A 16,740-nucleotide genomic window follows, 5' to 3' on the forward strand; every position below is an offset into this window, starting at 1 on the left:
TGCTCCTGGTGTGACGAATCTAAGGCGCGATTCATACGTCGCGCTCCTGGTGTGACGAATCTAAGGCGCGATTCATACGTCGCGCTCCTGGCGTGACGAATCTAAGGCGCGATTCATACGTCGCGCTCCTGGTGTGACGAATTTAAGGCGCGATTCATACGCAGTGCTCCTGGGGTGACGAATCTAAGGCGCGATTCATACGCAGTGCTCCTGGTGTGATGAATCTAAGGCCCGATTCATACGCAGTGCTCCTGGTGTGACGAATCTAAGGCGCGATTCATACGCAGTGCTCCTGGTGTGATGAATCTAAGGCCCGATTCATACGCAGTGCTCCTGGTGTGACGAATCTAAGGCGCCATTCATACGCAGTGCTCCTGGTGTGACGTATCTAAGGCGCCATTCATACGCAGTGTTCCTGGTGTGACGAATCTAAGGCCCGATTCATACGCAGTGCTCCTGGTGTGATGAATCTAAGGCCCGATTCATACGAAGTGCTCCTGGTGTGACGAATCTAAGGCGCCATTCATACGCAGTGCTCCTGGTGTGACGAATCTAAGGCGCGATTCATACGCAGTGCTCCTGGTGTGATGAATCTAAGGCCCGATTCATACGCAGTGCTCCTGGTGTGACGAATCTAAGGCGCGATTCATACGCAGTGCTCCTAGTGTGACGAATCTAAGGCGCGATTCATACGCAGTGCTCCTGGTGTGACGAACGTAAGGCGCGATTCATATACAGTGCTCCTGGTGTGACGAATCTAAGGCGCGATTCATACGTCGCGCTCCTGGTGTGACAAATCTAAGGCGCGATTCATACGCAGTGCTCCTGGTTTGACGAATCTAAGGCCCGATTCATACGCAGTGCTCCTGCTGTGACGAATCTAAGGCGCCATTCATACGCAGTGCTCCTGGTGTGACGAATCTAAGACCCGATTCATACGCAGTGCTCCTGGTATGACGAATCTAAGGCGCGATTCATACGTCGCGCTCCTGGTGTGACGAATCTAAGGCGCGATTCATACGCAGTGCTTCTGGTGTGACGAATCTAAGGCGCGATTCATACGCAGTGCTCCTGGTGTGACGAATCTAAGGCGCGATTCATACGCAGTGCTCCTGGTGTGACGAATCTAAGGCGCCATTCATACGCAGTGCTCCTGGTGTGACGTATCTAAGGCGCCATTCATACGCAGTGTTCCTGGTGTGACGAATCTAAGGCCCGATTCATACGCAGTGCTCCTGGTATGTCAAATCTAAGGCGCGATTCATACGTCGCGCTCCTGGTGTGACGAATCTAAGGCGCGATTCATACACAGTGCTCCTGGTGTGACGAATCTAAGGCCCAATTCATACGTCGCGCTCCTGGCGTGACGAATCTAAGGCGCGATTCATACGTCGCGCTCCTGGTGTGACGAATCTAAGGCGCGATTCATACGCAGTGCTCCTGGGGTGACGAATCTAAGGCGCGATTCATACGCAGTGCTCCTGGTGTGATGAATCTAAGGCCCGATTCATACGCAGTGCTCCTGGTGTGACGAATCTAAGGCGCGATTCATACGCAGTGCTCCTGGTGTGATGAATCTAAGGCCCGATTCATACGCAGTGCTCCTGGTGTGACGAATCTAAGGCGCCATTCATACGCAGTGCTCCTGGTGTGACGTATCTAAGGCGCCATTCATACGCAGTGTTCCTGGTGTGACGAATCTAAGGCCCGATTCATACGCAGTGCTCCTGGTGTGACAAATTTGATTGTTTGGATTGGGCATAACAACAGTTCGACGTCTGAATTCAAATGTCGAGCTTTTATGTGCCGAATCAAAATCCAATTTTTTGTTTTATTTTGTGCAACAGAATCTTAATTTTTACTACTCGTAACCTGCAATTGAGCGCCACTCATTTAGTGTGACGTTTAACCCAATGGACTTGCGGAAAAGCGGGAACAGTCTGAACTCGAAAATTAAATTTGTCAAAAAGCTTGTTACCATAACTTGCATGATCGTAGCTTTATTAATCATTGAGTTTTCTCTTGAGTTTGTTAATATACTTAGAACCCTTTCTACAATGTTTCACTAATATTTTTTCATAATTGTAAAGCGATAATGATACCATGGGTTAATACAGTGTTACACTGTCACTCAGGAAGACATGACAGGCTCGTTCCCAGGGTTGGCCGAGGGGGGTGCGCAGTCATAGGTATTATATGGGCGAAAAGCATAGTATTTGAAGATCCTAATATGCAATGACCCACTTTTTGGCCATCAAGGGGGGTGTGCACGCACCCTGCGGACCCCCCTGTGTACGCGCACACATGATTGTCAATGAGTCCAGATAAGATAAACAGATAAGCAATAGTGGAATATTGTATTTCGAACATTATCAGAGAATACTTCAGTCAAACCTGCAGATTCAGAAAAATGTTTGGTAAATGCTAAGGTCAATTCCCAGAGGAGCACCCCCCCCCCCCACTGAGAAAGTCACATATGCCACCCCCCTCCCCCCGGAAGAATGGTGTCTGGCTAAGCTACCGCGCTCTCATGAGTAGTGAGTAACAAAGTAAACTCAGGAGGGCTGGAACTACCTCAATAACAGCGTTAATTTGGCATCATTGGAGGGTTCGACATGAAATTCTATTCCAATTATATACAATTTATCCCGAACAGTAACCAAGTACTTAGTTAATCTTGTCTCTATTATGTTTATTCTACAAAGGATGTTTTTGGTCTCTAATCATCTCTTCTGTGTCGAGGTGTTGGTTACTGTTCGTTTTGTTCAAAATTTATAGAAGATTATAATAAGCGCAAATCTCCAAAACTTCATGGAGTACTACAACAAAAGCCATTTTTTTACCCTAGCTCGCAAAGAGTAAACGAACTTACAATAAATGTACAATTATAATCGAGTCAGCAAGTCTGATGTAACCCTTGTTGCTGGTAATGCAGTTGGTATGAGAATAATGAATCAATGAAATCACTCGAAAGCGCCTAACTGGAGACATTTGCTCAACGAGAGCTACTCAAGTTCCTATACGCAAATAGTGAATCATCGTTCGGCACTCGACAAAGCGCATTTCCCAGCTCATGGGTAGGCTCTGGCGCTCTCTCGCGATGCGAGTAAACAGCATGACTTCAAAGCACGTAGCTAGAAACGTCTATCTCGTGGTGAGCTACTGAATTCCGCTTTTTAGTCATCAACGCTCAACGCTTTATCTCGTGGTGTTCTTTTAAGTGAATAGACGCTTAAGGGGATCGCAGCGCCATAAAAAAGCACCAACTCGTCTTCCATCTCACGAGAACAGCATCCGCACAGCTGGTGACATGAAGAACACCACGATGGCGCAGAGGCAGATGACGAAGATAAACAAATAAAAGAAGAACCGATCAACCACTGCGGCCACAAATTGCCATTCCTCCTTCTTCTCGCTCATTTCCGTATCCTCAGACACGCTCGCCGCGCCAGAACGACTGCAACAACAGCCACCCCTCCCAACCCCCTCTGCCGAGCGCGCTGCCAGCAGGACCTTGATAAGGGATGCCGGGGAACTGTCCATATTACAAGGAATACTTGCGCTTTGGCTCAAGGTGTCTTCTAGCTTCCGTCCACCGTTAGGAATCGACTTGCGCTGTTTTCCGGGAACTAAGTTCTCCGTGATGTTATTCTCCATCCCCCGGATGGAGTTCTCCTGTTCGCGTTGTATACAGGAGTTCTCTCGGTCGCGATGGAACTTCTCGTCAAGGCTGTGTTTAGGGGGGCGAATCCCAAAGGCTGGGCCTAGAAACTTGAATGCCATGACACGGAGCCAGACAGGCATGGGCGCCATGGCGTTGTTGTAGTAGAGGGAGAGTGACATGCAGGTCGCGATGAGGGAGGAACCCATGATGAAGAGCGAGCAGGAGAAGTACTTGCCGATCAGGGGCATCACTTCGGAGGTGGGCGGGATGTTGTCGATAAAGATTAGCATGAAGACGGTCATGCCGAGAAGGATGGTGATGGTCAGGGAAACTCGCTCGCCGGACTCAGGCGGGAACCTATATATAGAAAAAAATATTTGTAGGTGTCATATAGCTCAGACTAGATAAAATAACATGTGTGGCGGGTCAGGAAAACGCAGAGACACACTCGTCAGTCTTTGATATAGAGAGAAATATTAGTGTCATCGTCATTAGCATCATGATCAACAACATTATCATCATAATAATCATCATGATCGTCATCATTATCATCAACGTCATCATCATCATCACCATTATCATAATTATCATCACCATTATCATCATCATATCATCATAACCGTCATCATTGTCACCATAATAATAATAATCATCATCATTATCATAATCGTCATCATCACCATCATGATCGCCATCATCATCATCGTCATAGTCATCATCATCATCAACATCATCGTCGTCGTCGTCGTCATCATTATCATCATCATCATCACCATCACGATCGTCATCATCATCATCGTCATCATCATCATCATCATCGTCGTCGTCGTCATATTTATCATCATCATCATCATCACCATCACGATCGCCATCATCATCGTCGTTATCATCTACCACAAATCATGATCATTACCGGAAGGTGAGCGCGGACAGGAAGGTCAACAGGACGCACGGTATAATCAGGTTCATGACGTAGAAGAGGGCGCGGCGCTGCACGTGAAACATGTAGATGAGTGTGATGTAGGGCGCCTCGCAGCACGGGAACTTGGACAGCTTACGCGTCACTTTCCCACTCAGCATCCGCCACTCCCCGTTAGTGGTGTAAAGGCTCAGGTCAGCGGTCTCGCGCGCGTTCGTCAGGTTCAGCTGTAAAGAAGGTGTAGTCACGTGATTTCAAGGAAGTTAAAACTGAGTAACTGGTTTATTAAGGTACTTGTTCAAATAGAATTGTTAAAGAATATCGAACAACTGGTCATCTGGTATTGTCTATAATTGAATATACAACAATTAATTTGCAAGAAGACATCAAAATATCCATCCATGATTGAAGTCTAATACATTATTAAATATATTTGATTTTAAGTATCTAGCCGATGGAAATGGATTGATGATTCCATGACGCGGGATTATACGGGACATGTTCGCGGGACTAACTGGAGACGTGACGTGCTCTGCGTGGGACCATGCGGGACATTACGCGCTCTGCGTGCGACCATGCGGGACATGACGCGCTCTGCGGGACCATGCGGGTTAAGACGCCCTCTGCGGGACCATTGGGGACAAGACGCGCTCTGTGTGCGACCATGCGGGACATGACGCGCTCTGTGTGCGACCATGCGGGACAAGACGCACTCTGCGTGGGACCATGCGGGACAAGACGCGCTCTGCGTGCGACCATGCGGGACATGACGCGCTCTGCGGGACCATGCGGGTTAAGACGCCCTCTGCGGGACCATTGGGGACAAGACGCGCTCTGTGTGCGACCATGCGGGACAAGACGCGCTCTGTGTGCGACCATGCGGGACATAACGCGCTCTGCGTGCGACCATGCGGGACATGACGCGCTCTGTGGGACCATTGGGGACAAGAAGCGCTCTGTGTGGGGCCCTGCGCTCGGGACATGCACGCGTACTGCGGGACTTACCTCAAAGCCGTCATAAGCCCACGAACCAAACTCCAGCTTGCAGAACTGTTCGTCAAGGGGGAAGTTCGTAATGTCGATCTTGCACTCGCTTTTGACTTGGATGGGCGACAGCCATTGAACCGTTCCATCCGAGTGAATGTTAACTTTCGTAGTGAACTTGTACATCTCACCGCTAGAATCCGAATCCACACTGCAAGGACGAGACATTACGATATACGCCTATTCCCAAAAACATTGTGATGGGCAATTAATGGAATGAGCTATAGGACCATCGGCAAGAATAAGGAGAAGTAATCAGTAATATCGACATCATACAGCAATAGAAAAGAGAGGGAGAGAAAATAAGGGCCGCACTCATTCAGAACTCTACCCTTACAGATGCCAAAAAGTAGGTCTTATTAAAGATATGTCAAATATCAAAATATGATACTTTCTATATGACGTCTATGACTACAATCAGTCCAGTGACTGACTCGCGTGCTTACTTGTTGTCCGGTTTCCAGGAACAAGAATACGCGGGATTTGTGCGGGACATAACGCGGGATTTGTGCGGTACAAGACGCGGGATATGTGCGGGACATGACGCGGGATTTGTGCGGGACATGACGCGGGATTTGTGCGGTACAAGACGAGGGATTTGTGCGGGACATGACGCGGGATTTGTGCGGGACATGATGCGGGATTTGTGCGGTACAAGACGCGGGATTTGTGCGGGACATGACGCGGGATTTGTGCGGGACATGACGCGGGATTTGTGCGGTACATGACGCGAGTCATGACACGGAAATTGTGCGAGAAACGACGCGAGACATGTGCGGGTCTATGCGGAACATGTGCAGACTGTGAAGGACTATGTCCGGATTCCAGATACAAGAATATGCGGGACATGACGCGGGATTTGTGCGGGACGTGACGCCGGCCATGTGCGGTACTATGCGGGGCATCTACTTACTTGTTGTAGAGGACTATGTCCGGTACCCAGACACAAGACGGGTCGACCTTAATGCTTTTCATTCCGCCAAAGTCACTCTCGTTCCAGGTTAGCCAAGGGTCGTACCATTTCTGTAGAAGTGGAAGAAAACAGGCAACGGTTACTGCAGTTAAAGAAGGCCAATCACGCCACCAATTTACGCTTCATCACAATACCAAACCACAAAAAGAATCCATTTCCAACGGCTATTACAAACAAGTAACCGATATCGGCAATGAAGTATCAGACTTCATTCGTGGATGGTTATTTCTCTGGTAAATAGACGGTTGTATTTTCACATGTCACAATATCATAAACATGTTACATGTCATCAACAACATCACAACACACACATACTAGACATCATCAAAAACACAACAAAACATGCTACACATCATCAACAACACAAACATATTACATATTATCAACAACAACACAAACATGCTAAAACGATACAATCACACCAACAACAGCAGCAAAAACAATATCACTCAAGACCGCGTACGTACCAGGCGCACCCATAAGTTGCTGATGAGAATCTGATTCTTCTCCACCTACGATACGAGACAGACAGAGAGACAGTGTGAGCGCATGTCTAGCCTGCGATACGAGACAGACAGAGAGACAGTGTGTGCGCATGTCTAGCCTGCGATACGAGACAGACAGAGAGACAGTGTGAGCGTATGTCTAGCCTGTGTTGCAAGCCCGAAGGGTTTGGAAAGAAGAGAGATGGAGACGAGGCGCTCCATCCTTCTCTCCAGGCGCGCGGGATCTATCCCTAACTCTTTCGCTTGCTATGCAAGATAGCGCATGTTGAGAATACGAGAGTACTTCAACCTACAATCGTATGTAGGCTTGTCGCATGTCGCGTGTCGAAGCATGTTGAGAATACGAGAGTACGCTAACCTACAATCGTATGTGGGCTTGTCGCATGTCGCGTGTTGAGAAAACGAGAATACTTCAACCTACAATCGTATGTAGGCATGTCGCGTGTCGAAGCATGTTGATAATACTAACCAGGTTGACCATCTAGCTGTAGCCGATATTGAATGTTTGCTAAACCAGGTTGACCATCTGGCTTTAGCCGATATCGAATGTATACTAACCAGGTTGACCATCTGGCTGTAGCCGATATCGGATGTATACTAAACCAGGTTGACCATCTGGCTGTAGCCGATATCGAATGTATACTAACCAGGTTGACCATCTGGCTTTAGCCGATATCGAATGTATACTAACCAGGTAGACCATCTGGCTGTAGCCGATATCGAATGTATACTAACCAGGTAGACCATCTGGCTGTAGCCGATATCGAATGTATACTAACCAGGTTGACCATCTGGCTGTAGCCGATATCGAATGTATACTAACCAGGTTGACCATCTAGCTGTAGCCGATATCGAATGTATACTAAACCAGGTTGACCATCTGGCTGTAGCCGATATCGAATGTATACTAATCAGGTCGACAATCTGGCTGTAGCCGATATCGAATGTATACTAACCAGGTTGACCATCTGGCTGTAGCCGATATCGAATGTATACCAACCAGATTGACCATCTGGCTGTAGCCGATATCGAATGTATACTAACCAGGTTGACCATCTGGCTGTAGCCGATATCGAATGTATACTAACCAGGTTGACCATCTGGCTGTAGCCGATATCGAATGTATACTAACCAGGTTGACCATCTGGCTTTAGCCGATATCGAATGTATACTTACCAGGTTGACCATCTGGCTGTAGCCGATATCGAATGTATACTAATCAGGTCGACCATCTGGCTGTAGCCGATATCGAATGTATACTAACCAGGTTGACCATCTGGCTGTAGCCGATATCGAATGTATACTAACCAGGTTGACCATCTGCCTGTAGCCGATATCGAATGTATACTAACCAGGTTGACCATTTGGCTGTAGCCGATATCGAATGTATACTAACCAGGTTGACCATCTGGCTGTAGCCGATATCGAATGTATACTAACCAGGTTGACCATCTGGCTTTAGCCGATATCGAATGTATACTTACCAGGTTGACCATCTGGCTGTAGCCGATATCGAATGTATACTAATCAGGTCGACCATCTGGCTGTAGCCGATATCGAATGTATACTAACCAGGTTGACCATCTGGCTGTAGCCGATATCGAATGTATACTAACCAGGTTGACCATCTGCCTGTAGCCGATATCGAATATATACTAACCAGGTTGACCATCTGGCTGTAGCCGATATCGAATGTATACTAACCAGGTTGACCATCTGCCTGTAGCCGATATCGAATGTATACTAAACCAGGTTGACCATCTGGCTGTAGCCGATATCGAATGTATACTAACCAGGTAGACCATCTGGCTGTAGCCGATATCGAATGTATACTAACCAGGTTGACCATCTGGCTGTAGCCGATATCGAATGTATACTAACCAGGTCGACCATCTGGCTGTAGCCGATATCGAATGTATACTAACCAGGTAGACCATCTGGCTGTAGCCGATATCGAATGTATACTAACCAGGTAGACCATCTGGCTGTAGCCGATATCGAATGTATACTAACCAGGTTGACCATCTGGCTGTAGCCGATATCGAATGTATACTAACCAGGTTGACCATCTAGCTGTAGCCGATATCGAATGTATACTAAACCAGGTTGACCATCTGGCTGTAGCCGATATCGAATGTATACTAATCAGGTCGACAATCTGGCTGTAGCCGATATCGAATGTATACTAACCAGGTTGACCATCTGGCTGTAGCCGATATCGAATGTATACCAACCAGATTGACCATCTGGCTGTAGCCGATATCGAATGTATACTAACCAGGTTGACCATCTGGCTGTAGCCGATATCGAATGTATACTAACCAGGTTGACCATCTGGCTGTAGCCGATATCGAATGTATACTAACCAGGTTGACCATCTGGCTTTAGCCGATATCGAATGTATACTTACCAGGTTGACCATCTGGCTGTAGCCGATATCGAATGTATACTAATCAGGTCGACCATCTGGCTGTAGCCGATATCGAATGTATACTAACCAGGTTGACCATCTGGCTGTAGCCGATATCGAATGTATACTAACCAGGTTGACCATCTGCCTGTAGCCGATATCGAATGTATACTAACCAGGTTGACCATTTGGCTGTAGCCGATATCGAATGTATACTAACCAGGTTGACCATCTGGCTGTAGCCGATATCGAATGTATACTAACCAGGTTGACCATCTGGCTTTAGCCGATATCGAATGTATACTTACCAGGTTGACCATCTGGCTGTAGCCGATATCGAATGTATACTAATCAGGTCGACCATCTGGCTGTAGCCGATATCGAATGTATACTAACCAGGTTGACCATCTGGCTGTAGCCGATATCGAATGTATACTAACCAGGTTGACCATCTGCCTGTAGCCGATATCGAATATATACTAACCAGGTTGACCATCTGGCTGTAGCCGATATCGAATGTATACTAACCAGGTTGACCATCTGCCTGTAGCCGATATCGAATGTATACTAAACCAGGTTGACCATCTGGCTGTAGCCGATATCGAATGTATACTAACCAGGTAGACCATCTGGCTGTAGCCGATATCGAATGTATACTAACCAGGTTGACCATCTGCCTGTAGCCGATATCGAATGTATACTAACCAGGTTGACCATCTGCCTGTAGCCGATATCGAATGTATACTAACCAGGTTGACCATCTGGCTGTAGCCGATACCGAATGTATACTAACCAGGTTGACCATTTGGCTGTAGCCGATATCGAATGTATACTAACCAGGTTGACCATCTGGCTTTAGCCGATATCGAATGTATACTTACCAGGTTGACCATCTGGCTGTAGCCGATATCGAATGTATACTAATCAGGTTGACCATCTGGCTGTAGCCGATATCGAATGTATACTAACCAGGTTGACCATTTGGCTGTAGCCGATATCGAATGTATACTAACCAGGTTGACCATCTGGCTGTAGCCGATATCGAATGTATACTAAACCAGGTTGACCATCTGGCTGTAGCCGATATCGAATGTATACTAACCAGGTTGACCATCTGGCTGTAGCCGATATCGAATGTATACTAATCAGGTCGACCATCTGGCTGTAGCCGATATCGAATGTATACTAACCAGGTTGACCATCTGGCTGTAGCCAATATCGAATGTATACTAACCAGGTTGACCATCTGCCTGTAGCCGATATCGAATGTATACTAACCAGGTTGACCATCTGGCTGTAGCCGATATCGAATGTATACTAATCAGGTCGACCATCTGGCTGTAGCCGATATCGAATGTATACTAACCAGGTTGACCATCTGGCTGTAGCCGATATCGAATGTATACTAACCAGGTTGACCATCTGGCTTTAGCCGATATCGAATGTATACTTACCAGGTTGACCATCTGGCTGTAGCCGATATCGAATGTATACTAAACCAGGTTGACCATCTGGCTGTAGCCGATGTCGAATGTATACTAACCAGGTTGACCATCTGGCTGTAGCCGATACCGAATGTATACTAACCAGGTTGACCATCTGGCTGTAGCCGATATCGAATGTATACTAACCAGGTTGACCATCTGGCTGTAGCCGATATCGAATGTATACTAAACCAGGTTGACCATCTGGCTGTAGCCGATATCGAATGTATACTAACCAGGTTGACCATCTGGCTGTAGCCGATATCGAATGTATACTAACCAGGTTGACCATCTGGCTGTAGCCGATATCGAATGTATACTAACCAGGTTGACCATCTGGCTGTAGCCGATACCGAATGTATACTAACCAGGTTGACCATCTGGCTGTAGCCGATATCGAATGTATACTAACCAGGTTGACCATCTGGCTGTAGCCGATATCGAATGTATACTAAACCAGGTTGACCATCTGGCTGTAGCCGATGTCGAATGTATACTAACCAGGTTGACCATCTGGCTGTAGCCGATATCGAATGTATACTAACCAGGTTGACCATCTGGCTGTGGCCGATATCGAATGTATACTAACCAGGTTGACCATCTGGCTTTAGCCGATATCGAATGTATACTTACCAGGTTGACCATCTGGCTGTAGCCGATATCGAATGTTTACTAAACCAGGTTGACCATCTGGCTGTAGACGATATCGAATGTATACTAACCAGGTTGACCATCTGGCTGTAGCCGATATCGAATGTATACTAACCAGGTTGACCATCTGGCTGTGGCCGATATCGAATGTATACTAACCAGGTTGACCATCTGGCTGTAGACGATATCGAATGTATACTAACCAGGTTGACCATCTGGCTGTAGCCGATATCGAATGTATACTAATCAGGTCGACCATCTGGCTGTGGCCGATATCGAATGTATACTAACCAGGTTGACCATCTGGCTGTGGCCGATATCGAATGTATACTAACCAGGTTGACCATCTGGCTGTAGCCGATATCGAATGTATACTAACCAGGTTGACCATCTGGCTGTAGCCGATATCGAATGTATACTAACCAGGTTGACCATCTGGCTGTAGACGATATCGAATGTATACTAACCAGGTTGACCATCTGGCTGTGGCCGATATCGAATGTATACTAACCAGGTTGACCATCTGGCTGTAGACGATATCGAATGTATACTAACCAGGTTGACCATCTGGCTGTAGCCGATATCGAATGTATACTAATCAGGTCGACCATCTGGCTGTGGCCGATATCGAATGTATACTAACCAGGTTGACCATCTGGCTGTAGACGATATCGAATGTATACTAACCAGGTTGACCATCTGGCTGTAGCCGATATCGAATGTATACTAACCAGGTCGACCATCTGGCTGTAGCCGATATCGAATGTATACTAACCAGGTTGACCATCTGGCTGTAGACGATATCGAATGTATACTAACCAGGTTGACCATCTGGCTGTGGCCGATATCGAATGTATACTAACCAGGTAGACCATCTGGCTGTAGCCGATATCGAATGTATACTAACCAGGTAGACCATCTGGCTGTAGCCGATATCGAATGTATACTAACCAGGTCGACCATCTGGCTGTAGACGATATCGAATGTATACTAACCAGGTTGACCATCTGGCTGTAGCCGATATCGAATGTATACTAATCAGGTCGACCATCTGGCTGTGGCCGATATCGAATGTATACTAACCAGGTAGACCATCTGGCTGTAGCAGACATTGAATGTATACTAACCAGGTTGACCATCTGGCTGTAGCCGATATCGAAGCTGACGGGCACCACTTCCTCGACTCTCTTGACGGGTCTAACCACGTTGCTGTAGTTAGCAAACAGGTGCTTGTACAAGAGATACTCGGGGTTACCGGTCTTGTAATCCGTGCTAAGGGGAAGCTCTGCTGTAAAAAATCATGCCGCTGTTATGGGCGTGGCACAAGAAGGGGGTGGGGGCAAGGGGGCCTCAATAACCCTAAACTGCTGTAGTGCTTGTACAGGAGATAATCGGGGATACTGGTCTCGTCATCATTGCTCAGGGAAGGCTTTGTTAAAGAAACAATTAGCTTGCTATTATGGGCGTGGCACGAGCAGCGGGTGAAGGGGGAGGGGGAGGGCCAAAAACTCACTGACTGATGACGTGGATGAGGTCAATTTAGGGTTGGCTCAAGCTAAATATGATCACCTACATATATCGGCTTAGAAGGGGTTAGATAACTACTCCCGATCTACGTCCCCACAGGTTGACTTAAGTGGTTGCAATTAATTTTATTAGTAGTAGTAGTCGCGCAATGCCTTATATATTATGGAAGGATATATTATGGACTCTTTATGACACTCTTTTTTCTCTTAGATGAGTTTAGATTGAAAGGTTATACGGACCTTAGATTAGAAAATTGCTGCTGGTTTCGTTTGACAAATGCCTGGCAAGATGTTCGTGTGCTTGTTTGCGCGTGATACCTGTCTAAGCCGCTTGCTGATACACGTAATCTGCTAGGGTGAAATTAGGCGCCACAGGGCGGTAGAGCTCACGCGAAAACAAGCTAAAAATTTAGCAGACGCAGCCAGAGATATGGCACCCGGTTAGCAGAGCTATCTTTCTGTTTTTTACTAAGAGTAAACTCAAGGCCTATTTTCGCTAGGAAAGGAAAATGAAACGGCGAAGGAAACGAGACGTCAAATGCTTATTTTGCGTGTGAAAATCGGCGAAACGGAGACCAACGCGGAGAGAAAGCGGGAAAGAAAGAAAGGATTCTTTTTCTTTGTTCTCGTTGATTTTCCCAAAAACGTAAGCGCTTAGCTGCTTAGATCTCCGCTTATCTCGTCTCCGTTTCCTTACCCAGTGAAAGGCGGTTTCAGCCGCGCCGCGCGTATAGAACACCTGAAAAAACAGTACTGATAGAAACAAACAGGAAGAAAGCTCTACTTACCAGGGAACAGCAGAGATGTGCTGTTCGCCCGCTCGAGTGTTGGTGTTAGTCAAATGTATCTAACAAGCATTGCTATGTATCTTTTTTTCCAAATTTATAATTCAAGAGTCCTAATTTTCACTGTTTCAAACTGCACGAACAAAAAATTAGTTCAAAAGATAAATTGCGAAATTGAAACTTTCAACTAATTAAAGCGATATCTTTTGGTTAAATTCAATATTAAAATAGAAAGAGTGTAGAAGATCAACATTTCTTCTTGATCTGCCTCGTTTCCTTTGGTCTTATTCCATTGAGATTTCCTAGGGAATTTTTCAGGGAATTTTGTTACATAACTCAGTAACTAACTTTCATCCTGGCGAGTTTTCAAGGCCTTTTGTTACATAACTCGGTTAACAATATATTTCATCTTTTCGAAACCACAAAGATGAATACTCTGATAAATAACAAAACACATTAACCAAACAAATATGGGTTATCTTATCAAGGTATCAAGTAAGCATTCTTCAAAAACGACATTGGAAAAAATAAAAAAAAATAAAAAACTATCTAAATGTGTGTTTGCTTTCACTGATACTAAAAGCCATGATGTACTCGATTAATTATAGTTTTCGCACTATTATATTGTAGCGGGTTTAATAGGCTAGAATGTTGTGGTGGATTCCGTACCTATTTCTGTACCTAGAGGCACATATAATTTGTCATGAACAGCTCTTCGCCAGTTTTGTTTTTGTGCCATGTTGTAACGGGTTTTAGAATAAATGTTAACTCAGAATGCATGTACGCGTGATGGATTCCTCACCTATTTCTGTCGGGGGCGCCTCTGTCTCCTCCAAATCAATGCTGAATGCGTTTGCCATGCTTATTCCACATAGAACCAAGCAAACACACAACGATTTCTTCGCCATGGCTGTACCACTAGCTAAATAAAAAAAGATACATTGCCGGGATTAGAAATGAATGCGTGTAAATCAACTAATAAGAACATGTAACTTTTAGAGTCCACTTACCCTCTTTCTTGTTTGATATGTACCCCTCCTGTGAAGTCTTTTCTTGGAATTCGTTTCTTAGAACTCGTTTTTGGAATATCTCGTATGAGGGCAATCGGTAGCGTTCTCTCACCGTGCAAACGAGACCATGTATCCACTGCAGCAGGCAATTCAACTTTTTCCTGCGAGTAAATCCTCTATTCGGCACCTGTTTGCTTTTTAAATAATAAATATTTAAAACGATCCCCGGAGTTTATTTCGCCTTGTTTCTGCTGTAGTAGCAAACGAGATCTGACCGAGATAGCGTAGACACAGGGTCTGAAGCTTGCCAAAGAATATCTCTTGAAGTAATTACTTTGTTAATTGTTGATAAATAATAGATTGAACATCGAGTTGTTTGCATTAAAATTATCCTAGCATTGATTCACAAATGCTTGATCCGAAGCCACCAGCAGAATCCTATTTCATGCATAACAAGAGGAATTTTATCAATAAATTTAAAATATCTAGGGATAAGAAAGTCCATAATAATTATGTGCTATATACACATAAGTATTTTTTTTTAAACAATTATCCGGCGTATCCGTTGGATATCTATATCAGCTCACACCAGGTCATGGAAACAGTTTACAATACTCCAATTCTACATCGCCAGTAATTCATAAATGATTCGAAGCAACTAGAAAACAACCCCCCAAAAACCTAAAAGCTCCACCAAATGGTAGTCAAACAAAGGCGGCAAAGAAATCGCCTCGATAGGTAACGTGTAAAGTAAACATTCCTAAGATAGGATTTAAGTTGACAATTCCGATTATTAATAAAAAATGATTCCATGTACGCCTTTAACATATTGGAGCTGGCGTCCAGGCGTCCAGTGCTTAGACTTTATTTCACCAAAGAATAAAGGGAAAGAGAAGCGATCATAAATTATTCAATGATAAGTAATTTTCGGCCGCGTTATATAAAATTTTGACCAGAAACAAACGCAGAAAGAGCTTCTCTTGCCTGCGAAATGGTATTTAGAAAAAAAAAACTAAAAAAAAAAAAAACAGACACACACTTTCCGACTTCTTAGTCATGTAGCTAAACGACAATGGAATCTTTTTATTCCGCTCAATACGGGACTTGCAATAAGAGATCACGTGACCTTTCTGGGTGGTAAATTCAAGCCAAAGTAAACAAAGAAATAACGGCGCCCGTCACGCCAGACGAGGTAAAAATAAAAATCTTTAAATGAAAATTTACCCTTTCTGAACAAAATAAATTATGGCTTTATTCGTAACGCTAAATAAATTGCTTTTTGTTGCTGTTATTTGGCCGCTAAAAGCCTGAGCGCGCGCTAGTTTGCCACCCAAAAAGTCACGTGATCTCTAAGCGCAAGTCCCAATACACCCTAGTATTTAGGGAGGTGGAGGGGGTGGGAAGAGGACAGGGGGCATGTATTGATATTAGCGCGTAACACGTTAATCAGGCGGCTAATGAGTTCAAGAAACAAAGAGGAAATTTTTGATTATGATTTTTTGAAGTACTGGTGTACTTCTAGAGTACGGATGACCGGACTGGTAGAGTGCCCGGATGAATTACCGGACATTATAAATGACTGGGCATTGTATATGATCGGACAGGACGGATGGCTGATCGGACAGGATAGGAGAACGGAATAATTGCATGATCGGACAGGACGGATGGATGATCGGACAGGATAGGAGAAGGGAATAATTGCATGACGGGTGACCAGCTAAAATGGACTATTTTTCTTTGTGTTTACAGTGATAAAAAAGTGTGGTCC

At 45.2% G+C, this 16,740-nt stretch overlaps 1 protein-coding gene across 5 annotated transcripts; it reads right to left on the reverse strand.

Moving 5' to 3' along the window:
- Positions 1–1,984: 1,984 nt before the first annotated feature.
- Positions 1,985–15,316, reverse strand: LOC5511212 (neuronal acetylcholine receptor subunit alpha-10). Of its 5 annotated transcripts, none has more exons than XM_048728123.1 (8): positions 14,973–15,316; positions 14,765–14,884; positions 12,779–12,936; positions 7,068–7,112; positions 6,541–6,650; positions 5,589–5,778; positions 4,578–4,810; positions 1,985–4,021 (listed from the first exon to the last, which is right to left on the reverse strand). In XM_048728123.1, the coding sequence occupies exons 2-8, from the start codon at positions 14,868–14,870 to the stop codon at positions 3,280–3,282; spliced, it is 1,584 nt and encodes a 527-aa protein (XP_048584080.1). In that variant the 5' UTR covers positions 14,871–14,884; positions 14,973–15,316; the 3' UTR covers positions 1,985–3,279. The 5 variants fall into 5 exon arrangements, with proteins under 5 accessions (XP_048584080.1, XP_048584079.1, XP_048584083.1 ...); XM_048728122.1 differs by having other exon boundaries at positions 12,779–12,939; positions 14,973–15,315; XM_048728126.1 differs by lacking the exons at positions 12,779–12,936; positions 14,765–14,884; positions 14,973–15,316 and adding an exon at positions 8,679–8,695.
- Between the last annotated feature and the right edge of the window lie 1,424 nt (positions 15,317–16,740).

Source organism: Nematostella vectensis, chromosome 5 (assembly GCF_932526225.1).
Source record: "Nematostella vectensis chromosome 5, jaNemVect1.1, whole genome shotgun sequence".
NCBI classification, from domain to species: domain Eukaryota; kingdom Metazoa; phylum Cnidaria; class Anthozoa; order Actiniaria; family Edwardsiidae; genus Nematostella; species Nematostella vectensis.

What these genes read in the sequence shown, in the direction of transcription:
- LOC5511212 (XM_048728122.1), bottom strand. Translation starts at nt 14,870, where the DNA reads ATGGCGAAGAAATCGTTGTGTGTTTGCTTGGTTCTATGTGGAATAAGC. An exon ending in ACAGCCAGATGGTCAACCTG is followed by an intron (nt 7,113 to 12,778) that starts GTTAGTATACAT and finishes CTCGTATCGTAG; the next exon opens with GTGGAGAAGAATCAGATTCT. An exon ending in GCAACTTATGGGTGCGCCTG is followed by an intron (nt 6,651 to 7,067) that starts GTACGTACGCGG and finishes CCACTTCTACAG; the next exon opens with AAATGGTACGACCCTTGGCT.